This window comes from Hemiscyllium ocellatum, chromosome 2 (assembly GCF_020745735.1).
Source record: "Hemiscyllium ocellatum isolate sHemOce1 chromosome 2, sHemOce1.pat.X.cur, whole genome shotgun sequence".
In the NCBI taxonomy this organism is placed as follows: domain Eukaryota; kingdom Metazoa; phylum Chordata; class Chondrichthyes; order Orectolobiformes; family Hemiscylliidae; genus Hemiscyllium; species Hemiscyllium ocellatum.
Window position 1 is genome coordinate 34335224 of NC_083402.1, and position 26895 is coordinate 34362118.

The following is a 26895-nucleotide window of genomic DNA, read 5'->3' on the forward strand; positions in this document are numbered from 1 at the left end:
ATATATCATATCAGTTGCGTGACACTATAATCTTGCGCTATAAATTCTGTCTTATGATTCTGCCCCACAAGCTACCTGATGAAGGAGCAGTGCTCCGAAAGCTAGTGCTTCCAAATAAATCTGTTGGGACTATAACCCGGTGTTATATGATTTCTAAACTGTGTTCACCCCAGTACCTCATCATATTTAAATTAGGTAAGGTCTTCTTCACACATACATGTCCATGTTTTCATGTGGAACACAGTCTGGTGGTGTTCTTCTAGAGGGTGCAGTGCGTTCTAACGCTATGCACGCTGTTCTATTTATGATCGTGATGTGCAGATCTGTGCCATCATCGCATGTTTGTCCCACTTCCCTGGTGATTATAATTTTCTTCAGCTCCTTCCTCCTTTCCACTTGCTGATTTAGTTTTTTTTCTTGTGATATTATTCATATCTAGTATAGTGAAAGCTAATGCAAAATGCCTGTTAAATCTGTTATGTCCTTACTTTTCATTTGCATTATCCAGGAAGTCACTTTCTGTAAGACCAGTGCTCACTTTGTTAACCCTCTTCTCTTTTTTAGATATCTAGAGAAACTCAGTGCTTTAACTCACTTTCTTTCACACTCTAATCTTTGAGTTATTAATCTTTTAGACATTCTTTGCTATTTTTATATTCTTTCCAATCTTCTGATTTGCACACGACTTTAAACATCTATATGCTTTCTCCAAGTTTGCTACTACCTTTAAATTTCTTAGTTAAACATGGAGGGTGGATCCTTGGAATCATTTTGTTTTGTTAGAAATACAGCTCTAGTGTATATTCTGAAATATCTACTTACTGCATCTCCATCAGGCATTTCCATACTTTACCAATTCACTTTAGCTAGCTCTGCTTTTAAGCCCTCATAATTGCCTTCTTTTAAGGATAAAATACAAACCATGGACAGACTCTTCACCCCTTCAAACCGAATTAAAAATGTAAACGCAATAATCACTGCCAGCTAAATGCATTTTCACTGAATTAATTAATTAATCTTATCTCATTGCACAATACCAGGGATAGTAAAGTCTACTGTCTGCTCCTGAATGTGCAACTCTAAACAACTATCCTGAAAGCATTCTATGACTCATCTACCTTTGCTCATCTGATTTTTCCAATGTATACGTAGACTAAAATCCTCATATTTATCATTGTAATTTTTTTTTATAAACTCATTATTTCTATCTTTAAACTCTATTCTACCACATCATTATTGTTAGGGGGTCTTTGCACCATTCCCATAAGTGACTTTTTTGTTTAATCGTCTTTTATCTCTACCCAAACTGCGTTTCCTGAACTTCGGATATCCCATTCTGTTGTGCTAATACTATTAATTAACAGTCACTCCTCCACCTTTTCCTAATCTCCTGTCCTACTTAAACATCTTGGAGCCACAATTAACAGCAGTGACTCCAGTCACTGCTCAAGTTCTGAAACTCACGAGCTCAAACTTGTGGAGCCAGTGACATTTCCTGCATATAGGTTTGTCTGAGTCACATGACTTCACACTGAATGCAGGTTGCATGCTCCACCTGTTTGGTATCCCTTTACTCTGAAAACTCTTATCCTTGGAATAAATATAAACTTACGATAGAAACTTATTCGAGATAAGGTAAAATCAAAAATAAAGTTGTTATTGCATTTAACTTTGAATTTTAAAAAAAAAATCTTCTTTTTGTGAGTGCTGTTTCATGAATTCCAGTTCCTTCTGCAGTGGGCAGCCATCTTGAGTTCAACTGAATGGCTTACCAAGTTAATTTTATAGGGCCGAAAAATGTGTTGCTGGAAAAGTGCAGCAGGTCAGGCAGCATCCAAGGAGAAGGAGAATCGACGTTTTGGGAATAAGCCCTTCTTCAGGAATCCTTCCTGAAAAAGGGTTTCTGCCCGAAACGTCAATTCTCCTGCTCCTTGGATGCTGCCTGACCTGCTGCGCTTTTCCAGCAACACATTTTTCAGCTCTGATCTCCAGCATCTGCAGTCCTCACTTTCTCCTAGTTAATTTTATAGGGCCGTTAAGAGCTAATCCTACTGTTGTGGGTCAGACTTGTGCCAGGTTCATAAAGGGCAGTACTCCAAATGTGGCCTTACCAATGTTTTGAACAGCTATAACATGACTTCACAACTGCGACACTCAATGCTCTGACCGATGAAGGCAAGTGTGCCAAATGCCTTCTCACCATTCTGTCTACCTGTGACACCAGTTTCAAGGAACTATGCGCCCCTCGGTCTCGGCTGTTTGACAACACAAGTGCTGCTCTTGTTTGTCTTACCAAAATGCAACACTTCGCATATACCTACATTAAACTCTATCTGCCATTCCTCAGCCCACTGGTCCAGTTGATCATGGTCCCATTGTATTCTTAGATAACCTTCTTATGCAAACCTTGAACCTTCTTCACTGTCCACTATATCACTAATTTTGGTGTCCACTAACTTACTAAGCATGCCTCATATTCTCATTCAAATCATTTATATAAATGATGAACAGTGGACCCAGCACTGATCCTTGCAGCACACCCTGGTCACAGGCCTCCAGTCACTTGACATTCAATTACAGCATTGTCAGTGAAACCGCTACCATCAGGGGGCTATCATTGATTAGAAACTTAACTGGAACAGCCATACAAATAACGTACCTTCAAGCAGGTCAAAGGTTGGGAATTCTCTGGTAAGATACTAACCTCACTCCGATAACCATCTACAAGTCTTGAAATGGAATATGCTCCATTTGCTTTGATGTTCAACTCCAATAACAGAAGAAGTTAACCACCACCCAGGATAAAGCAGCCCACTCGAGCAGCAGCCTATCCACCAACCTGAAAATTCATTCTCACCATTAGCAAGACAGCAGCTTGCAAGATTCCTTCAACAAACTTTCAAATCGAGGACACGAGACGCAATGGGAAAACTACTACCTACATGCACTATATCTTTAATCCTTCATGCTGCTGGATCAAGATCTTGAAACTCACTTCTGTATAGGTATGTAGGTGTACATACAGCAGAAATTCAGTGGCTCAAAAAAACAACTCACCATCACCTTCAAGGACAGGTGAGATGAGTATCAAATGGTCTTGTCTCTGATGCTCATATTCTATCAAACAAAATAAACATAGAAAAAAAATAGAACAGAAAAATACTGTGCAGTACAGGCCCTTTGGCCCTCGATGTTGCGCCGATCCAAGCCCACCTAACCTACACTAGCCCACTATCCTCCATATTCCTATCCAATGCCCGTTTAAATGCCCATAAAGAGGGAGAGTCTACCACTGCTACTGGCAGGGCATTCCATGAATTCGCGACTCGCGAGTAAAGAATCTACCCCTAATATCTGTCCCATACCTACCACCCCACAACTTGTGCTTTGATGAAATTTAGAATATCTATACTATTGAAAATCATTGAGGATTTCAAACTAAAAATGAGAAATGCATCCAATTACTGCACTAATTTTTTGGATTCAATTTGGATGACATTTATTCATGCTAAATTAATTGTTGAGAAGCCAAGCTGTAATTGTATGGCTACTGACAAAGTGGGAGGTTATGGGGTAAGGCATTTTCTTTCCAGTATACATACCAACAGTCAAAAGGTTTGCTGCTGACCCAGCTTGTAATATAAAAATCACTCTCAGTCAACTTTTGATTCAAAGGAAGTATGTGCTGACCAATACAAAGTGGTGTTTGCCTTCTGTGTAATAAAAGCTGCTAGGGTAGAACCACAATTATTACATTCCCTCTAGAAAAGATAAGCAAAGTAAAACCTGCAATTAAAAACAGTGGGACAGTGTAACAAATATTTATTTATTTACATTATGATTCATGCCATTTTATGGAAATCATTTGGTCCAGACAAGTTAATAAGGAATGACGGCTGCAAAAACCTACTAATTTCTCACTGTTGAATAACTTTCATACAAAGAGACCAAATAATGTGCAAAGATGTGCTTTGCTAACCATATGGTATTTTTTTTTAAATAGACAAAGATAAGTACATTCATGAAGATAGGATTTCACATGTTACATATTCTCAATGTTAGTTTAAAAATAATTAAGTCAATAATATGAGATTACTATATTTAAAACCAACAATTAACTATACTACTTCAATGAAATTCAGTGGCTCACTGAAGAATTTTAAAAAATTAATTATCTTTACATACTCCTAGTATCTTCAATTAAAAAGGATTTCCTCAACAACTTATTTGTTGTCTGGCCTTCATTAGCCATTCTTTGGTGCTAACTTTCATGCAGTCAGAGCACAAGCATGTAAAGATAATTGTAACCTTGTAATTTAATATAACAGTCCTGGGTTGAATCAATTATACGGATGATTCGATCTCTGTTTACTTGCATTCTTCTGTAAAAAATAAAAAATAATTTAATCATAAATTTTTTTTTAAAGAATAGAAATCTGAAATGGTAACATGATCCTGAAATAGTATAAAACCATAACCCCATTTAGAAAGCAGCTAAGAATCCAATTTTAACTATGTAAAAGGCACAAAGCTGACTAATGTAACTGTTACCTGGTAAACTACTTTCACATTGATTTGAATCTACTCTGCAGCAAAATAAATTTAGTTTGTGACTGCATGAAGATCGCTAGTAATGCAAATTACTTTTTGGAAGCCTAAACTGCTTATTGATTTTACTCTATAATGCAATTTATTGCATGACATTGTGTTAAACTGCATGCAAGCACCAAGTTTAAAAATATCAACATCAGCTTCCAATTACAGTTGCTAGTTTGTAGTTTTTGAAATCAATAAAACTTGCAGCAACTTGGAAGTTGACTCAACAGGTACATGGCAGTAGAACAATTTTTCATTGCAAATGCTCGATTCAATAGTTTTATTTTCCATATGCGAACTTTATTTAATTTTAGACAACGTACAAAATACAAAAGGGAATTTCAAAAGAAAGATGAGATATAGAACATTGCAAAAAACTGATTTCCGTATTTTATATACAATAAACTTAGAGAACAATAAACATAAAAGGAACAATTACTTAAAAAGACAGCACTTTTAGAAATTGGCCTCTAGAATGGTTTAATAAATAAACTGAAAATGAAAACCTCATTTTTCACCAACATTTTGCTCAGCATCCTGTAAGATGTATTTTCTTGTTACTTTTCTTTAAGTAAATAAAGGATGACTTAGATGGCATTATACTTGAATTAAGGTTTATTTTGATGTCCCGGAAACAGAAATGAAATGTGAGAACATATTTGCTCAGCATATGTTATATTGAGTCACAATAATGGGGTGGGGAATGAATAAATATGATTTCTTAATATGCAAAAACAGGCAGCAATTATTTTTAGATTGCAGCAGGACTCTTTCAACTTGAAATTGAAAGTTTATTACAGCTATAACACTGCAAATGATAACCCTGCTACCATTCAAAATAGTGCAATTCAGATGGTACATTTGTTAAATGTTTTGCTATTCAATATTTCTTATATCCTTCCCACTTTCTGATCCCTCAACAAATTGCACAGACCAAACTTTGCAGCAAATCCATTAAAATCACTTAAGTAAACTTTTACCTTTGAGGATTCAGAAGGATCTTTCAAAGGAAGACTTTGTTTTAATAATCATCTGTCCTTAATTCTAGGCTTTTATTCTTCAGTGTTCTTATTATGTAGGCTTCATTGTCAGCTTGTTGCGACAAATGCAGGAAATGAAAAAGACAAAAGAAAATCCGTAGTTCTTATTGTCACATAAAAGACAAAAAACCTTTATAAATCAGATAAGTTTTTAAATGAAATCAATGCCAGACAATATCCTCCCAGTGATGGAAGTGGTATTTGCTTGTAATAGAGTTTCCACTTTTCTTCAGGACAACAGCTCCACATATTACCAATCCGTCATCTTCCCCCACACTCTGTTGTAGCTGCTGCTGGTAGAATGTTGAACAAGTCCCTCTTATCTTTAAGTTTGTGCCATGACTAAAGAAAAATAAAATTATAATTCAATTAATGCATCTTGTAAACATTCTAATGCAACCATTAAAAACACAACTATGCATCTGTACAACCTGGGTAAAGCAATGTAATGATCATGGTTACAGATGTTGAACACTCATATTCCACTGCAGCACGCTGTGAAATTGAAATCTAGAATTCTAGCACCACAAAAAGTAACTGTGAAAGTCACAAAAATGTCATAAAAACTCAATTTTAATTTTGGTACAAGGAAATGGACACAACTCAAAACACATGATTAATGAGAAATTATTAAACAGAAATTTGATACTAAACAAAATGTACCGAGACAACATGTATTATGTTGGTAAACATAAGATGAATCACTGGACTAGTATAAAAGTCTACTTAACCGATTCACCACTGCTTTTATAGGGATATTTGTTCTGGCCTAATTTTGATAGCAGACCATAAAAATAGGGCAAACTCTTGACTGCCCTACTAGGTAAGCCATTCAGTTACATTTAAAAAGGAAAATAATGAAAGCCAGACCGACCTAGTGTTATGAAGTTGAAGTTGTTTGTACTGTAACATGAAGAGAGAGACTATGTATGTGACTAGATGGCAGTCTCAAAGTGTACTGAAAAATTGAAAATTTATAACATTTGGCTGTGAAATAGATACCTGAGTTTTGGTTGCTGCTTTGACAATAATTTGAATTTAACCAGTTTAAATTATGCCTCAGGATCCTGAAACCCAATCAAGTTTGAATTTATTGCTTTGCCAACATCAAACCAATGAAATGATCTCATGTTGGGGAGATAAAAATGCGGATATTTTGAAAATTGGAGAGAGCGCAACAGTCAGTCATCGAGAGACCCAAGAAATTGGGAAACATGCTTTTAAAAGGTACTTTTTCATATGAAGCATACTCGCAGTAAAAAGAAAGATGACAACCCAGGGTGATCTTCAGCCAGAAGAAGAACAATACCAAAGACGACAGCGGCTGTGTGGCTTTGAAATTAAGTTGGTGTAATTTTAATAAGTGTCTTACTGGAATAGCATATTGTTAGAGAGTTGGTGGCAGGTAATAAACAGTTAAGAGAAAGGGGGGCTTAGAGTTGTGAATAATTGTTCAATGCTCACTTTTAGATAAAATAAAAATTTAGCTAAAGTAAGAAAAAATAAATTGATATTATTTTCTTTAAATAGTGGCATTTGGTAGTTCTCTTTCACTCATATTTTAACATATGAGAAAAGGCGTGCTTTTCTGTGTGTTCGGTTTAAATAACAGAAGGGTTCACCGTTGTGTCATAACGCCAGTAAACATCATATCAGGATATATCAAGTGAGCATACAAAACTATTCATACTGAAAAGTCTCCCTCATATCAGGGGATGAGTGCCAGAGTTAGGAGAACTATCCCACATACTAGTTAAGTGGCAATCTGAAAATAACCCTGTCAGAATTAAATTGGATTAAAGAAGATTCATTATGGTGCAGGAGGCAATCATATGACCCAATGTGTCTGCAATGACTGAATAACCATGAAGATTTCATGCAATTATCCTGCAATGTTTCTATTCAATAATCATTTGTTAACCTTTGAATGCCACAACTGAACCCATCTCCACCACACTTCTAAGCAGTGCAGCTAGACTCAAACTATTCATGGCTGGAAAATGTTTTTTCTCAAATTTACTTGCTTCTTTTGTAAATTACTTTAGATTAGACTTACAGTGTGGAAACAGGCCCTTCGGCCCAACAAGTCCACACTGACCCGCCGAAGCGCAACCCACCCATACCCCTACATTTACCCCTTACCTAACACTATGGGCAATTTAGCATGGCCAATTCACCTGGCCCGCACATCTTTGGACTGTGGGAGGAAACCGGAGCACCCGGAGGAAACCCACGCAGACACGAGGAGAACGTGCAAACTCCACACAGTCAGTCGCCTGAGTCGGGAATTGAACCCAGGTCTCTGGTGCTGTGAGGCAGCAGTGCTAACCACTGTGCCACCTTGCCGCTACTTTAAATTACTTTAAATCTATAATAAAAGCAAAAGACTGTGGATGTGGAAATCTGAAACAAATACATAAAATGGAGAAACAGAGATAACGTTTCAGGTCCAGTAGGATTCTGTTTCTGACTCCTGTGCTAACCGCCCAAGCGCCACATATGAACAACTCCGATTCCTGCATGAATGCCGAAAGAATCCAATCCTTCCACAATGTGTCAGATACAGACCACCAGTCAACAACCCACAAGACTGGCCACTGCAGCGGACAGCAACTGACAACCGGAAGCGGCAGATTCAAACCAGTATAAATGCCAGAGGAATCAGCACAGAAGCGCTTCACAGGAGGCTCTCAAGCACTGAAGATGTCACCTAGAAAGGGGACGAAACGTTTGCAACAAAAATTCCCAGCTCGGCGAACAGAACCACAACAACGAGCACCCGAGCTACAAATCTTCTCACAAACTTTGTCCACAGATGCTGCCAGACCTGTTGAGTTTCTCCAGCATTCTGTGTTTGTTTACTTTAAACCTGTACCTTCTCTTTATCAATCCTTTTTTATGAGTGGGAAGTTTTTCCACCAGCTGTAGTCCAGACTCCTGATGATTTTGAAAACTTTCAACTTTCATTTTGGACATCTCTTCATGGAATACAGTCACAACTTCTCCAATCTATCTTCATAAAATAGCTTTTGCATCCCCGAAATCATTCATGTGAACACAATGCCCTGCCAAACTACTTTGGTGTGACATCCAGAATTGTGCATAAGACTCCAACTGAGATCTAACTAGGCCTTATACAAGTTCAGCATAATTTCTTTAAATTGATACCCTTATGTTCCTATTAACAAAATCTAGAAAAATGTGTGCTTTACTAACTGCTCTCTACCTGTCCTACCACATTTAATGACTTGCGTACAAAGCCACCCACTTGGGGTAGATCATAATAGTACCTAGGGAGGAGTGGGGTGCAGAGGTCTTTTTGTATTCATTGATGAGATGTGTGCATCACTGGCAAGTCCATCTCTGACTGCTCTGCTAGGGCTATTTCACAGGGCATTTGATAACAACAACATTGCTGTGGATCTGTAGTCACATGTAGGCCAGCGGAACTAGGGACAGCAGATTTCCTTCTTTAAAGTTCATCAGCAAACTATTTGGGATTTCTGAGGGAATAAAAGCAAAGAAAGCTATGCCTCTGTCATTCAGAATCTATTTATCAACCAATTAACACTCTCCCTTCATATAGGATAAATGCTGTTTTCTTTTACTTCAGTATTTCTTGTGAATTGTCCTAATGAATGCAAGGCAAAAACCTTTGACAAAATATGGAGCAACTCAACAGGTCTGTCAGCAACTGTGAAGAGAAATGGAATTTAACATTTTAAAGTTTGGTATGACTTCTTCAGAATGTGAAGTCATACTAGACTCGAAAAATTAAGTTAATTTCTCTCCATTGGCACTGCCAGAGTTTTTCTAGCATTCCCCTTGCTTGTTTCAGATTTCCAGAATGTGCAGCATTTTGCTTTATTCATTTGACAAAATATGTCTATATCCAGTAATATCCAAAGGCTGTACTTCTAAATTCTAATGGAAGCAAGCATAGTTTGTCCAACTTTTCCTCATAAGACAATCCACATCTATTCCAAATATCAGTTGAGTATACCATCTCTGGATTGCATTCAACACATTTATATCCTTCCTTAAATAAAGAGACTATTACTGTGTGCAGTACTCCAGATGTCATCTCAATGTCCTGCATAACTGAAGTATAACGTCCCTACTTTTGCATTCAATTCCTATGCACTGACAATAACAGTTTGTTAATGTTCTTACTTGCAGCACCAGCATACTTGGGATTATGTATAGGACATCCAGATTTCTTACCATTTAGATAATATGCTTTTTAAAATAATCTTCCTGCCAAAATGGACAATTTCATATTTTCTCACATTATATGATTTGCTAGATTTTTGTCCACTCACACAAACTATCTTTTGTAACCTCTATTTTCTCTTTGCAACTTACTTTTCTACTTCTATGTGTCTCAATAGCAAATTTAGCAACCATACTTTTGATCCCCTCACCCAAGTCACCTACGTAAATTGGAACAAGGGGAGGGCCCAGCACTGTGGCAAAACTTCCTACATTCTTTCCAACCAGAAATGACCCAATAATACCTACTGCATTCTGTTAGCTAGCCAATCTTCTATCTACATCGGTATATTGCTCTTGACACCTGGAGATTGCATTTTCCATAATAACCTTCAATGTAGTACTTTATTAAATATCTTCAGGAAATACGTACACTACATTAACCGTGCATTATTTTCTCAAAGAAGTTCAATAAATAGGTAAACACTATTTCCCTTTCACAAAACCATGTTAATTCTGCCTAATTACTTGGATTTTTTTCTAAATCTTTAATAATAGCTTCTAAACTTTATCTGATGACCAGTTAGTATAACATCTATCAATAGTTTCCTGCTTTCTGACTCCCTTCGATTTTAAATAAAGGAGTTTCACTCACTATTTTTCAATTGAATAGGATCTTCCCGGAGTCTCAGAAATATTGGAAAATTAAAGCAAACTATTAAGTACCTCACAATCCTCCTATCTTCAAAAAGAAGTGGTTAAAGTCCATCAGGATCTGGGCACTGGTCAGATCACAACTCCAACAATTCACTCAATACTACTTTCCTGTTTATTATATTTTTCAGTAGCTCTCTCCCTTCCATTTTCTGATTTATATCCATTTCTAGAATGTTACTTGCATTGCCTTAGCAAAGATGGATGCAAAATAGCAAATCAGTTCACCTGCTCAATTATTTCCTAGATTCACTTTCTGAAGGACCATCACTGACTTTTTAAATTTCATTTTTACAATATTTATATAAGCTTTTACTGTGTTTCTGTTTCTCGCTCGATTTTACTTTAACTTACTTTAATTTTCCTTCCTTATTAAAATTGTTGTCAATTTTTGCTCTTTAGTTCTGTTTAGCCTTCTCATCTGCTACTTATCTGTGCTTAGTTATATATTTTTTCTTTAGATTTGATACAGTCTTTAGTTTGGTTTAAAGTTAATCACAGGTGTTGGGTCCTCTTTGTCTTTCTTAGTGAATGCATCAAATTCCATGCATTCTGATACAAAGCCATAAATGCCATCATATCTCTATTCACCCAATTTGCCAGTTCACTTTAGCTAACTCCGTTTTCATGACCGGAATTGTCCTTATTTAACTTTAACATTCTAGTATTGGATACACTCTTCTGTTCTTGAGACTTAACATAATTTTTAAATTATATGTTTGCTAGGTGGGGTGCCATCATAATGAGGTAATTAATTAAATCTATCTTATGGTACAAAACCAGGTCTAGTATAACCTGCCCTTTGGTTGGTTTCAAAATGCACGGTTCCTAGAAACTATTCTGAAAATATTTTATGAACCCTCACCAACATACTGATGCTCGATTTTTCCAGCCTATATGCAGATTAAAATCCCTCATACTTAATACTGCACCTTTCTAACAAGCTACTATTACTTCTTCCTTAATATTCCCAAACTACTAGATTACTGTTAGATCGCTTGTACAGCATTCTCAAGTAATTTCTTAGATTTATCATTTCTCATCTCTACCCAGACCGTTCCTTACACCTTGTTTTCCCAAACTTAAGCGATTCCTTTCCATCGTGGTAATACGATAATTAATTAACAGAACTATCCCTCAACCTGTTCATAGTTTCCATCCTTCTACGTATTTCCAATATTCATGTTCCAATCTGTAACTTCGTTTAAATTCACCTCTGAATGAGGGCATCATCATTATTTATGTCAACAATGTCAACAACATTGCTGTGGATCTGGAGTCATACATAAGCCAGACCAGGTAGGAATGGCAGATTTCTTTCCCCAAAGGACATTAGTGAACCACAGGGCTTTTCTGACAATCGACAATGGCTTCCTTAACTCCAAATTCTTCAGTGAATTTAAATGCCACCATCTGATATAGTGGGATTTGAACCCAGAACATTAGCTGATTTTTTGGATTAATAGTGTAATGACAACATCGTCGGCCATTGCCTCCCAATTGTAGTAAACCTGCAACCATGACTGCAATGGCTATGACATATATTTATTTATCAGCTTCAATTGCTATGTATATTCGGAAACAGAGGCTTTTGGTTTATCTTTCAATTACTTTTGTTACCTCTTGTCTTACCTGTTGATTTACTTAAGATGTGGACTTCCGATTATTATCACTTCACACTTTAATATCTTTCCCTCCTGTTGTGCCTCTATTGTTTATCACATCTCCCCAAATTTAATCCTTTGACCTCCAGTATTTAGTTTAAAACGCTAATGCCCTTGCTCACCAGAACACTGGACCATACTCATCTTCCCCAATACTGGTACAGCGATCCATGAACTAGAACCCATGCGTACATCACCACTGAGCCATGCATTTGTTTCTGTAATCTCATTTGCTCTGTGTTAAATGCTCAATTCTTACAGAATTAATCATTGTTTTCAATTGGGAATTAGTTAAGCAACTGAGGAGAAAATATTTACAGGGTTATGTAGAAAAAGCATGAAGCTAGCTAATCTGATTATGTTGATGGGCATGGACATGATTGTTGGATGAATTCCATCCAAGTTTCAAACCTTTACAGTTCAAATGTCCAAAATGCTACAAAATAAAAAGTCATAATTTATGATAAATTATTAAAATAACCTGTAATTTATGTATGCCTAGTAAAATCAGCAAGTACATAATTTAATCTTTTTTTAAAAAATGCCATGTTGCCCAATCAAAACTTCCCATGGAAAACTATTCATACAGATCTAACAATATATCGGCTATTTCAAATTTTCTTAATGAGAAAGTTTGGACATGGGGGCGGGGCGGGGAGGGGTTGGGGTGAGAATCATAAGTGCTAATGCATGGGTAATACCCACAGTGATCGAGCTGCAAAGCATCAACCTGAAATTTTCATTTCACTTAAAATTTTGCTTGGGGTAAATTTATATTTACTGTTTGTGTAACTTCATTGACAACAGAGCTACTATTTTTGCATTCTACCAACTGATAATGAATTTAAATACATAATCATTCAATTCTTTTCTGCCACAGCTGTTTAGCAGGAATAGGACTGTGGCAGATCCTGGCAACAATTGGAAACTGGTAAGTAGTCAAGAGGTGAACAGCAAAGACAGACATCAAGTGAAATATGTTTTAATACTGTAACATAGAAACACTATGTTACAAGTTTGCAACCATAAATTCATAATCTCAAAATAGATCAAGTACTCCTATATGTATGCAATCCTAGAGGTTTCCCACAAATCCATTTTCAAGAAGGTCAAGAGAGAAAAGAAGCCAAGAATTAAGAGCTCCAGGACGGATCACGTGCAGAAAACACAATAGTCCTGGAAGCAAATAAATGTACACCATTCCATTAACAGACTTTTTCATGACCACACATGGAAGTTTGGGAGCAAAAATGAAACAAGAACACAAGAAATAGGAGCATGGTCAGGCCATTGGGCTCTACAAGCCTCTCTCCACCATTCATGAAGATTGTTAATTAAATACCTGAATTCTACTTTCCTACATTATTTTCTTAATCTTTGATTCCTTTGATATTCCAAAATTATCCATCACTGACCTCAATATTACTTGACAACTGAGCATTTATAGCTCTCTAAAATATAGAATATCAAAGATTCAAAACCTTTTGAATACAGAAACTTTCCTTCATCAGTTTGAAACTATAGCCCTTTATTGTAAAGCAATCGCCCCATTTCCTAGACTGCTCAATTAAGAAAACGTTTTCACAAATTTGACAGCATATCTCTGGATAAGGCACTAAATTTCACCCCTTTAAAAACTGCCTTTACAATTCCCATCTCAAAATTGCCACTCCAGATTGATCATCCTCCTTTCATTTTACTGCCCAATTTCTACTCTTAGTTGTGAGGACTAATCTACATTGCCTTCTAGCATACTCATTTCTCTTGGCTGCAATTTCTTCGATTCAGTGTCTGTTCTGCTCAAAACATAAAACATAAAGAGAAGTTGTTTGAAATCTCTCTTCACAACAACGGGAGTTATTGTAACTGCAAATTGTTCTTCAGCAACTAATATCTCGCTGCAACCAGTTCCTAAAAGATACTCATGAGTACCTTTTGGACTTGATGGTACATAGCACGGACTGCTTTTAATATTACTGGAAACTGTTATTGGCTGTTTGATTTGCATCTACTGAAAAATGAGGATTCAAGAACATTAAATAGACATCAAGTGGTTACTGAAGGGGCAACAGAAATTTAGTGCATTCTTAATTTCGCCAAAGTTTCTTGTTACTTAATTTAGGATTAAAAAAAATTAGATCTTGATTCTATGCCCTGTACAGATAAAATTAACTTTAAACTAACTTGATTCAGACAAAGACTATGTTGACCAAATGTATTTCACAAAGACAAAATCATTTTGGATATATATAGTTTCATTTAATTTTGTTCATACTTTCAAAAAAGAAATCACAGTCTTCGCATCTTTTACCTGCAGAAACTCCTTTTTAATCATGTCAAACTTGCATTTTTCATGTACAGCTCGAGCAGTATTTGTTCTGTCAAAGGGTTCTGCAACATCAAAAAGAGACACCACGTTAATTTGAATTTCATAATTTTCTATGGTACCTTGAGACATACAGAATAATTGATCTAGCATTTACACTTACTCCTTTGAAGTGCAGGACTAGATTAGATTAGATTCCCTAGTGTGGAAACAGGCCCTTCGGCCCAACCAGTTCACAACGATCCTCTGAAGAGTAACCCACCCAGACCCATTTCCCTCTGATTAATGCACCTAACACTATGGGCAATTTAGCATGGCCACTTCACCTGACTTGCACATTTTTAGACAGTGGGAGGAAACCCACGAGAGACAGAGAATGTGCAAACTCCACACAGACAGTCGTCAGAGGCTGGAATTGAACCTGGGACCCAGGGTGTGGGGTAGCAGTGCTAACCACTGAGCCACCATGCTGCCCCATGGTGTCTATCCTTTGCAATATTACAAAATCAATTGCATTAAACCAAAAATGTATAGCAAACCTTATATCAGCTGTCGCAAAGCACACAAACACATAAATGCATTTGCATGAACACTTGTAGAAATGGCATTCTCAGCATGTTCACATTTATCTGCAGGCCAATACCATTCATCTACTGGGGCTACCACCCCATACTTTCAAAAGCTAAATGCTAATAATGGCAACAATCTAAAACAGAGAGGAAAAAAATGTTGGAAATACTCAGCAAGTCAGTCAGCTCTGGAGAGAGAAACAGAGTTAGTGTTTTGGGTTACTGAACCCTCATAAGCTTTTAATTTATAAGAAAGTGTCAAATCAGGCAAAGCTAATAAGGTATCACTAATATGGGAAGCAAGTGAGGGAACGATAACATCACAAGCATAGCAAACCAGATGTTCAGCCTATTTCTCTGGGAACATAGATTTAAATCTCACCACAGTGTTGGTGGAATTTGAAGTCAATTAATAATTCTGGAAGTTAAAGTTAGCCTCAGTAATTGTGATCATGAAACTGTCACTGATGACAGCTATAAAAGCCATCTGGTACACTAACATTGTTTAAGGAAGTAAGCCTTTTTAAAGGCCCACACGCAACTCCAGATCCCATAATCATCTGGTCAACTGCCCTCTCAATTGGTCTGACAAACCATTTAGTTTGAAGGGCAATTGTAGTTGACGACAAATCAGGGCACTTAATGGTACAGTCCTGGGGTGTGTTGCTGAATAGAGTGTGCTTGGAGTGCAGGCTCATAGATCATTCAAAGTGGAATTGCAAGTAAGTAGGATAGTGAAGGAGGCGTTTGGTATGCTTTTCTTTATTGATCAGAGCATTGAGTACAGGAGTTGAGAGGTCATATTGCGGCTGTACAGGGCATTGGTTAGGCTACTTTTAGAATATTGTGTAAAATTTGGTCTCACTCTTATTGGAAGGAAGTTGTGAAACTTGAAAGGGTTCAGAAAAGATTTACAAGGATGTTGCCAGGGTTGGGGGATTGGAGCTACAGGGAGAGGTTGAATAGATTGGGACTATTTTCCCTGGAGCGACAGAGGATGAGGGGTGACCATATAGAGGTTTATAAAATCATGAGTGGTATGGATTGAGAAAACAGACAAGGTCTTTTCCCTGTGATGGGGGAAATCCAGACCGGGAGGGCATAGGTTTAGGGTGAGAGGGGAAAAATCTCAAAAGGACATGCAGAGGGTGGTGTGTGTATGGAATGAGCTGCCAGAGGAAGTGGTGGAGGCTAGTACGATTACAACATTTAAAAGGCATCTGGATGGATATATGAATAAGAAGGCTTTAGAGGGATATGGGCCAAGCGCTGACAAATGGAACTAGATTAGTTTAGAGTACCTGGTCTTCATGGATGAGTTGGATGAAGGGTCTGTTCCGTGCTGTACATCTCTATGACTAAATGGCGGCTTTATCAGTGACAGGCACATCTCAAAAAAGAGTAAAAGGAAGATATCCTTCATATATAATTTCCACAAACACAGTCCATATTAGTATCAATTTTAGATTATATATGAACAGATTCTACAGAATGCAGATATGAGCACATCTTAACGTACTGGGGATTTTAATGCAAGAGTCAGCACAGACCATGAGGTATGGCCCTTCTGCCTTGGTTATCATGACCTGGAAAGGATAACCAGAATGGATACAGAATACTTGAGCTGTTTTTCTACTACCACAAGCTTTGCATAACTGTTTTTCAGAACAAACTATATCACAAGATGCTACAGAGATATACAAGTTCTGAATCTTGTACCCACTAAATTTGATCAAGAGCTATCACAGTGCTGACAGATAGATAGATCACCTCCTCACAGGCACTAGTTAGGAATGGAGCTCTTGACTTTCTCTTGCCCAGAGTAGATATGTTTTCCTGGTATCAATATCAGCAATATTGCCTTTCCAAATAAAAATCAGCACAGTTCCTCCACTCAATTGAACAGCTGTTCTTTAGCAGTTCCACCCAGTGTACACTTTGAAACACCACCTCTGCACTACATTCAAAATATAGAAACATAGAAAACAGGTGCAGGAATAGGCCGTTCGGCCCATCATGCCTGCATTACCATTCAACATGATCATGGCTGATCATTCCGTTTCAGTATCCCACTCCTGCCTTCTCTCCACTCCCCGCAATCCCTCTAGCCACAAGGGCAATGTCCAGCTCCTTCTTAAATATATCCAATCATCTGGCACCAACAGCTTTTCGTGGTAGAGAATTCCACAAGTTCACAACTCATCTCAGACTTATCCTATGCACCAATTTCAACTGTTTATAACTTCACCACAATATTTAGATTTCTTTTGAGAAAGAAAACCAAGGGCATATAACAGGATCAAAAACACAAGAGGACCAGCAGCAAAGCAAATGGCTCTTCTGATAACAAAGGCAGGGGAGATCATCCCTGAAGGCAATAAGTAGCTGGAAAATGGATGAAATGCAATTTCGAGTTGCACTCTAGGGAGAAACGGTTCCTGAGGAAGCTGTCGATGCCACAGAAAGCTTGTTGTGAGGGCAGAGCTTGATACTGAAACTGTAGTCTGCTCAGGAAAGCTATTTCTTTGCTTGCCATGGGCAAACCTCCAGATGCTGATACTATTTCACTTGTACTCGAAGCACAGGAAACTGGAACTTCTTCAACATTTGTACGACTTCAACTCTGCTCGAGAAAACGCTTGCTGCGAAGACTCTGACTGCGTAAAAGAACAACTAACTGTTGCAATAACTATTGAGCCATCTGTCTGCTGAGCACAGTGGGAAATTTGTTTACCATGTCACGTTTTATCAGACTGCAGATCCTGGCAGAAGAAATCTTATTTGAATTGTATTTGACTAATTGCAATTCCATAGTAGGGCTCCTGAGACGCACCAGGTAAGGTTGAACACATCAACCGCTTTGTTCCAAGATGGAAGGGTGTCAATTGTGGATAAGCTTTCTTGATCTTGAGGAGATCTATATCAACCATTGTTGATTTATTTGGGCTCCCAATTAATTTTAGAAGTCTCACCCTTATTTCAAGTCTCCCCATGACACTGCTCCTTCCTTGTTCTCTAATCTCTTCCAGCACCACATTCCTCTGGAATACCTGTAATTCTTTTAATTGTGCACCATCCATACCTTCAGCTGCCTTGGCTTTAAGCTCCACATTTCTCACTAAAATCTTTTACCAATCCCATTTAATACAGATATTAAAATCTTTTTGACCAAACTATTGGCCACATGCCCTAATATTGCCTTGTGGCTTACTAACAAACTATATTGCCATGGTGAAGCATCTTGACATGTTTTATTAAAGACACTATATAAAGAGAAGACATGTTATTAAAACCTACCTTAGGGACATTTTACTACGTTAAATTTTTGTGGTGAATTCCGATCTGGACAGGTATCTATGGGGGTTCAAATGGTTTTTGAGTGCTTTATTTTCCTATAATTCCCACTTCTTGTATTACAGTGGAACCCTAGTGTTTACCATGAAACTCCATTGGCATTGAGACCTTGTTCCATGCCTTGCATGTGTCCCCATTTAATCTCTTACTAGAAGGGCTTAGCTAACACTCAGAGGTCATCATTTAGTTCAGGTTGCAAATATGTTCATGGTCAACAAAATAAAATATTTATATGTTGCCTTTCATCAGAACAAGAAGTGCAAACAGTTACAAATAAAAAGACATTTATAAATGCTCCTTTAAAAAAAATTTACTCAACAGATTTAATGTACAATCTATTCAACCAAGATAATAATTTTCCCCTTGCAGATTTTATGATGCCCTTTTGACTTCCCTTTGAAACACTTGGTAAATAGCTCAAAGAAAAGCAGATCACAAAATTATGTCAAAACCAGGATGCTCATATGAGATACAAAATGGTAATACTTGGCTAATAGTTAGGAACTCTTGAAACTACATTTCATGGTCATAACTCTGATTTCCTCACTGGTGAGCTTTGCTGAGACCCTTCCCTCGGCAAATTAGCATCCTTCCTCTGAGCTGACCAATGGAGGAGGGTCGATGCGATGACAGGTTCATTCTGTCAAATAAAGGATTTCTAATCTAAAGGAACAATGGAATAGATGACAAAAGTTCACCAGAAATTGGAATTTTGAAATTGCATCAACCACAATAATGGAGGAGGGAGCTGAGAAAGCTGCCCAATGATCTCTGATTTTCCAGGATGTCCTGACATGGAATCTGAATGACTGCAGATTTGGTAGATAAATTCTTCCAAGGAAGGGAAGACAACAATTAGTTCAATCAAGTAGATGCAGATGGAAATAACCGTTTTGTTCAAACACTAGACACACTGCAAAAAAAATGGCAAGCCTTTGTCAACTTCTAATGCACAAATTGTACCAAGTAGAAGGAAAAGAGCTGCAGCTACATGGGAAAATCACCTCCTGCAAGCTCCCTACCCAAGTCACATACCACCATGACTTGGCACCACACTGTTGTTCCTTCATTGGGTTCAAATCCTGGAAATGCCCTACAGCACTCTGGCTACACATGCACCAGATGGACTGCAGTGGCTCAAGAGGACGGTCCACCACTACCTTTGGATGGTCAGTTAGGGATGGACAACAAATGCTGGCCTGGTTGGTGACACACAACCTGTGAAAGAATAAAGGTAAGAACAAGAATGTGCTCCCTCCAACTTGAGAACAGTGCAAAGAGTATCTGAGATATCCAGAGATCATGACAGTTGTGTAGTTCCCCATTTTCTGGTGCCACGCCCCAAAATGAGTGCAACATAAACTTCTCCCATGTTACACCCGCACCAATCAACCACACCGCCCTGTGGCCCAACATTTCAACTCCCCCTCCCACTCTGCCGAGGACATGGAGGTCCTGGGCCTCCTTCACCGCCACTCCCTCATCACCAGACGCCTGGAGGAAGAACGCCTCATCTTCCGCCTCGGAACACTTCAACCCCAGGGCATCAATGTGGACTTCAACAGCTTCCTCTTTTCCCCTTCCCCCACCTCACCCTAGTTCCAAACTTCCAGCTCAGCACCGTTCCCTTGACTTGTCCGGACTTGTCCCACCTGCCTAGCTCCTTTTCCACCTATCCACTCCACCCTCTCCTCCCTGACCTATCACCTTCATGTAAAAAATGAGGTCTGCAGATGCTGGAGATCACAGCTGCAAATGTGTTGCTGGTCAAAGCACAGCAGGCCAGGCAGCATCTCAGGAATAGAGAATTCGACGTTTCGAGCATAAGCCCTTCATCAGGAATAGATGATCACCTTCATCCCCTCCCCCACTGACCCATTGTACTCTATGCTACTTTCTCCCCACCCCCACCTCCTCTAGCTTATCTCTCCACGCTTCAGGCTCACTGCCTTTATTCCTGATGAAAGGCTTTTGCCCAAAACATTGATTTCGCTGTACTTTGGATGCTGCCTGAACTGCTGTGCTCTTCCAGCACCACTAATCCAGACTCTGGTTTCCAGCATCTGCATAATAAATGCATAAGAATATTCCTGATGACTGGAGAGTCTTGGATCAGGGGTCAGTTTAAGGATACGGTGTAGGCCATTTCGGACTGAGATGAGGAGAATTTATTTCACCAGAGTGGTGGGTCTGTGGAATTCTTTGCAACAGAAAGTAGTTGAAGCCAAAATATTTTAGATTTCCAAGGAGTTAAACATGGTTCTTAAGGCTAAAGGAATCAAATAGTCTGGGGAGAAAGCAGGAATGAGGTGTTGCGTTTGATGATCAGCTACGATCATACCGAATGGCAGAGCATGTTGAAGGGCCAAATGCCCTATCCCTACTCCTATTTTCTGTACTTCTAAAACATTGTAAGCCAATGTAAATTCTTAATGAGACTTTAAGTCTAAATACTTTATGTAAAATTTGCTGCAACTTCAGATGTATTCAAGGTTGAGAGAAAAATATAACCAAGGTTGGTATATTCAATTAACCAAAATTCTTTAGGCAGTGCCACTCTCAGCCTCAGGCTTTACATGTTGTTTGAAATTGTGCAAAGTTATAGCTGCGCTGAGCTAACATTAGACAGGGATTTCTACTGAAAATAGGCAAAAGTGAGGATTGCAGATGCTGGAGATCAGAGTTTAGATTAGAGTGGTGTTGGAAAAGCACAGCAGGTCAGGCAGCATCTGAAGAGCAGGAAAATTGACATTTCGGGCAAATCCCTGATGAAGGGATTTTGCCCGAAACGTCGATTTTCCTGCTCCTCGGATGCTGCTGACCTGCTGTGCCTTTCTACTGAAAATGACTAGCAGCTTGGTAAAGTGGCAGAAGGTAACCACTCAGGTGAAAAACAGGAAAGTTTTAGCTGTGTGGTCAAAATAAAAACCATGATTGATGTCTTTGGGACAAAGTCACATTCCTCAGTAGACATTGTAGCTGGAGGTTTGATCGTCTGACCCTAGCCACAATTGCTGGAATACTGTGGGTACTTTATTAATACAAAGAAGTGATTCGAAACATAAGCTTGGCTTTGCAAAGTAATTAGAACTCTTGATACATTTACATTATTACTATTGTGACAAACAATTCTGTGTGATAGAACTCGGTGTTCCCTGCTCGTGGCAGTGCGCACCATCTACAAGATGTACTGCAGATATTCACCAAGGGTCCTTTGATAGCACCTTCCAAACCAACAGCCATTACCATGTAGAAGGACAAGGGCAGCAGATACATGGGAAGACCAAAACCTGTAAGTGCCCCTCCAAGCCACTCACCACGCTGACTTGGAAATACATTGCTGTTTCTTCAGTGCCACTGGGTCGAAATCATTGAACTCCCCATTGTGGGTCTATCTACATTAAATGGACTGTAATGGTCCAAGAATGCCGTTCACCATCACCCTTTCTAAGAGCAAAGAGGAATGGACAATAAAAGCAAGCTCAGTCAGTGATGTCCACATCTTATGAATTAATAAAGTATTGTACATGAATGACAATACTGACTATTATATTCAAGTTTAAGGGTCTGGGTTTGTTTACCTTTCTAGGCTCCATTATTAGAAGTTAAACATGCAACTCCCAGACACTGCTCCAAACCCGCGAAAAGTAAGGCCCACAATTTAATTCTGCACCATTTGCCAGCAGCCTCACAGTTCTTGGAATCCCTCAGGAGACAACTACTGGGATGAAAATGCAAGCACAGGTACTCAGTATAGTGGATCAAATGTTTAGAAGGTAGTGCAATAATATTTGCAAACTGTTGGGAAGCCACACAAGAACAAGCATCATTTGATCAACCCTCCAAGAATTCTACCAAAGAGATTACTCAATCCTATTGGTTCTCGATTAATCCCAACCCTTCAACATCACAGATTCCTCAATGGAGTATTTATAAATGCAGGTCAATGAAAGTTATGCTGCAACCATGAGAGAGATGCTTTTTTCCCCCTGAAAAGTTCAATAAACTGTTTCTGTTCAAAATGATCAAGGCTAGAACGTGCGGAGTCACCACTGGGTAGTTGCCTGTAACTAGTTTCAAATCTCTACTTTTATTGGGAGATCATTCAGGTGATCGAGGAATTTTTTCTCTGGAAGAATATTACTTGAGACAATTGATTATACATATTCAAATAAAATTTACAAATCCATGGTAAAATCAATGATAAAAGAAAATGATAAACAATTTACAAAACAGAAAAGTCACCTCACTCCTACCAGACCATAGGGCTGCTCTCAGAGAGAGATGGTTAGTGGCTTAACCAGAGGGTCACCACGTCTCAGGGAAGGGAAGAGGTTGACAAGACTCCTGCATTATAATCTCAGTTGGCACAGAAATTGAACTCATGCTGTTGGGATCACTGTGCATTGCAAACCAGATGTCTAGCCAACTGAGATAACCAATCCCTCAAATCTTTTAAAAGGCACTTTAAACACTTATGCAGAGAAACTTGGGCATTATTCATACAAATACATTTATTCCATACCTTCAACACAAATATATTTATTTTTCCATTCCACATCATTGGTTTTGGGAATCACTTTGGCTTCACGAATTGATATTATTGAATTATTCCAACTGAAGGGGATAAAAGTGAGAGCAGACATGTTATAACATCTGGAATTTTAACTTGAACTATTTAGAAGAAACTTTTGAAGCATGGAAAGATATGCCACAAACATTACTTTTAAGATCTGACATGTTGATGCAAATACAATCTTCTCAATCCTTTCTCAAAGAGTCATTAGTACCTTATTTCACATTCTTAGTAGCTTCTAAGTTATAAGGCAAGTTATTCACTAATCCTTTAACAATAATATTCAACTGAATACTAAGTGCACAAACAATCAAAAAAACAGCAAAAGCAAATATTTTGCCACAGGCATGTATCACTGAAATTAAAAAGAGTGCAGATTAATCTTTTTGACAATTGAATTTCTTATGGAACATCATTCACATTTGTTCACTGTGAAACATTAGTTTTCCTGATCTGTTTTTGACAGTTATGAAGATTCACATTTTTTAAGTGGCAATGCAACCTTACTTGGGAAGTACATTCCATTTATGGGTGCCAGTGTTTACTGCCCATTCTTAAATGGTCCTTAAGGATGGCATTGGGCCGACTTCTTGAATCACAAGTCCATGTGCACACATGTACATTGTTGTTAGGAAGAGGTTCCAGGATCTTGATTCAGCAACAGTGATGGAATGGCAACATAGTTGCAAGCCAAGATGGTGTTGAGCAGACAGGAAAATTTGCAGGTGATATTCCATTCATGCCCTGATCTTATCCTTCTCATTGGAAGGGGTGACAGATTTGGAAAGTACTGGTGAAGGAAACTTGACAAGTTGCTGCATTACATCTTGTAAACAATATACTGTTATTGTTATAGGTCGATGGTGAAGGGAATGGCAATCAAATGGGCTGCTTTGCCCTGGATGCTGTCAAGTTTTCTGAGTGTTGTAGGAGTGCATACATCCATGAATGAGGAGTGTCCTCCATCACACTCCTTATCAGGTCCTTTGGAAATGGTGGCCAGGTTTGGAGAATCAGGCAGTTACTTGCCACAAAATTCCCAGTCACGCTCTCACTGTTGTACTGACTGTATTTATGCGGGTTGCTTAATTAAGTTTCTCGTCATGCATACCTCTGGGTGTGGATAGTACGGGATTCAGCAGTAATGCCATTGAATATCACAGGGAGGTGGTTAAATGGCTTTTTGTGGGTGATGGTCATTGTTCCTACTGAGAAGCCTACAATGAATGCTGTCCAGGTCTTTATGCAGAGGTATACAGACTGCTTCAGCAACCAAGGAACCTCTCATTTTTTTTCCAATTCTCAGATTTGACAAGGGTCTTTGATGCCATATTTTGACTAACGCTGCCTGGAGGTCAAATGAGCACTCTGACCTTACCTCTGGAGTTCAGCTCATTTATCCATGTTTGAGCCAAGGTCCAAATGAGATTATGAGAAGAGTGGACTCGGTGAAACCTAAACTGAGCATGAGTGAGCAGCTTATTGCTGTGCTGCAAGTGTTTGATAGGCACTGCTGACAATATCTTATATCACTTTGCTACTGACACATTAATTGGTCAGGTTGGGTTTGTCCTGCTTTTTATGGAGAAGTAGATGACAGTGTTGAGGCTGCAGTGGAACAGCTTGGCCAGAAGTGCAACTAATTTTGTAGCACAATTGTCAAAATTTTGATCAGGTGCCTTCAGCCATTTCTTGATATTGCTTGTCTTTATTTATAGATCACAATTCTAGATGGTTTGAACAGATCATTAAAGATATCAATGTAAGCTAGAAGTGAGCAGAATAAGTGAAAAGCTTTCTTCTTTACAATTTACAGGTTTCAGAAGCAGAATGCAGATATTTATTTCAAGTTGCCCTTAGTGGTTAAAATCTTCAATTCTAAACCATTTCAATTCCTGGAATCCTACCTTTCTGTTCTGGAAATGAAACATGATTACTGCATACAATACAAATCCACAGTAACATGCAGCAGAGGCAATGGTTACAGACTCAAAATGGTCACAGTGCTCTCTGCCCAGCAGTCGCAAAACCACATTGGCAGTCAGTACATATGTAATACAGGCTCTAACATATTCCAGCGATGTATTTCTCCCTCCAGCAAGCATTTATACACAGTCCTTGCAAAAATAGCTGAACATTAAAAGCTGCACTTCTGGCTCTAACATCCATCTGTTTCAGAGGCCTCTATGTCCAAACCCCACCTGCTGCCTTCATTCATTTGTGTGAAATTAGACCTAGAGAATTGACACAGCAAAAACATAGCCACCACAGATATTCAGTTTTTATTTTAGACTAAAAATGGTGATCCCTGCTGTGTGCGTGTGCAGCTTTACAATAAAACTCAAAAAAGTGTTGTTTTTTAAAAGTATGTGGAAAACAAAACCATCCCCCTGTTCACCAATATAATTATTTTAATGCAGTGGCTCAACTCTATTATTTTTAACTGAACTTGCACTTTTTAACAGCTTCAGCTAGAAGCAACAGCAGATTTTGAATCTATTAGCAAGATGGGCTTTAAAAAGCCATTTATTAACTAACAACTATCTACTGAAAAATAATTATAGGACTATAAAGTAGCTGTCATTTCTATTGCAAGGTAATGTCTGACCATGTTAAAATTTAGCTTTAAACAGTATAGTCACTGCATTACAAGGGGGGGTATACTTCCATATGCACCAAATCTACTACCATCAGCAGCTGGAAACCATTTTGCAAGCTCTCATTTTTGACGACAACTTAATTGGGTTTCTAAATTTTATGCTTATCATTTTTATTCTTCTGTAGAATGTGAATATCATTGACAAGTTTGGCATCTGTTGCCCAACCCTAAGTAGCCTTGAATATTTAGGGGAAGTGGGCTTCACAGGCTGGTCCAGCATTTATTGTCCAACCCAATTGCCCTCTAAAAAATGGTGGTGAGCTGCCTTCTTGAACTACTGCAGTTCAATTTGGGTATGTGTACATACATGTTATTAGAGAGGGAGTTCCAGGATTTTAACCCAGCAACAATAACAGCGATTTTTTTGTTTTACAAATCTGGATGGCAAGTGGTTTGGAGAGGAATTTGCATGAGACTGCATTCCCATGTAGTTGCTGCTTGAATAACTGACCTCCTGAGTCACAAAAGCCTCACCATCATCTATAAAGTCCAAGTCACATGATGGAATACTTCTCACTTGCCTGGGTGAGTGCAGCTTAAATGTCCTCAAGAAGCTTGACACCATGTGGGATAATGTAGCCCAATTGACTGGCACCATATCCACAAACATTCACGCCGTCCACCACTGATGCTCAGTACCAGCAATGTTTACTATCTACAAAATGCATTGGAGATGTTTGCTGGAGATCCTTAGTCAGCATCTTCCAAATGATCATTTCCAGTTAGTAGGACAAGGGCAGTAGGTTTATGGGAATACCATCACCTGTAAGTTCCTCTCTAAGTGGCTCACCATCCTGACTTGGAAATATCATTTTCCTTCGGTGTCATTGGGTCAAAATCCTGAAGTTCCCTCCCTAGAAGCATTATGGACCTACATACACCACATGGACTGCAGTGGTTCAAGGAGGCAGAACAACAACACCTTCTCAAGAGCAACTAGGGATGGGCAATGAATACTGGCCCAGCTAGTGTCACAGCAGTGAATAATTAAAAAGAACTGAATCCATGACCTAGCATCTGGCATACCCCTCACTCTACTGTAACTGTCAAATGGCAGGATTACTCCTGGTTCAAAGATGAGCATCAGACCACATGTCAGGAGCAGGATCAAGAATACCTAAAAATGCCAGGTGAACCTAGTAAAGTTACAACATAGGTGTACATGCATGTCTAACAGTAGGAACA

At 38.5% G+C, this 26895-nt stretch overlaps 1 protein-coding gene across 3 annotated transcripts in view; it reads right to left on the minus strand.

Annotated features, from left to right (window-relative positions):
• Window positions 1-3913: 3913 nt before the first annotated feature.
• The window catches only part of tent2 (terminal nucleotidyltransferase 2), a 97468-nt gene continuing 74486 nt past the window's right edge, over window positions 3914-26895 (minus strand). Inside the window, exons 13-16 of one of the 3 annotated variants that reach the window (XR_009645967.1) lie at window positions 23001-23092; window positions 14538-14617; window positions 5577-5978; window positions 3914-4382 (exon numbers count right to left, since the gene is read on the minus strand). Coding sequence is in view for 1 of the 3 variants with exons in the window: in XM_060843516.1 (XP_060699499.1) it covers window positions 5898-5978; window positions 14538-14617; window positions 23001-23092 (253 nt within the window). In the remaining 2 variants the exon portion in view is untranslated. Of the gene's footprint in view, window positions 4383-4519; window positions 5979-14537; window positions 14618-16422; window positions 16512-23000; window positions 23093-26895 lie in introns of those variants that run through there. The other 2 variants (XM_060843516.1, XR_009645968.1) reach the window with 2 other exon arrangements.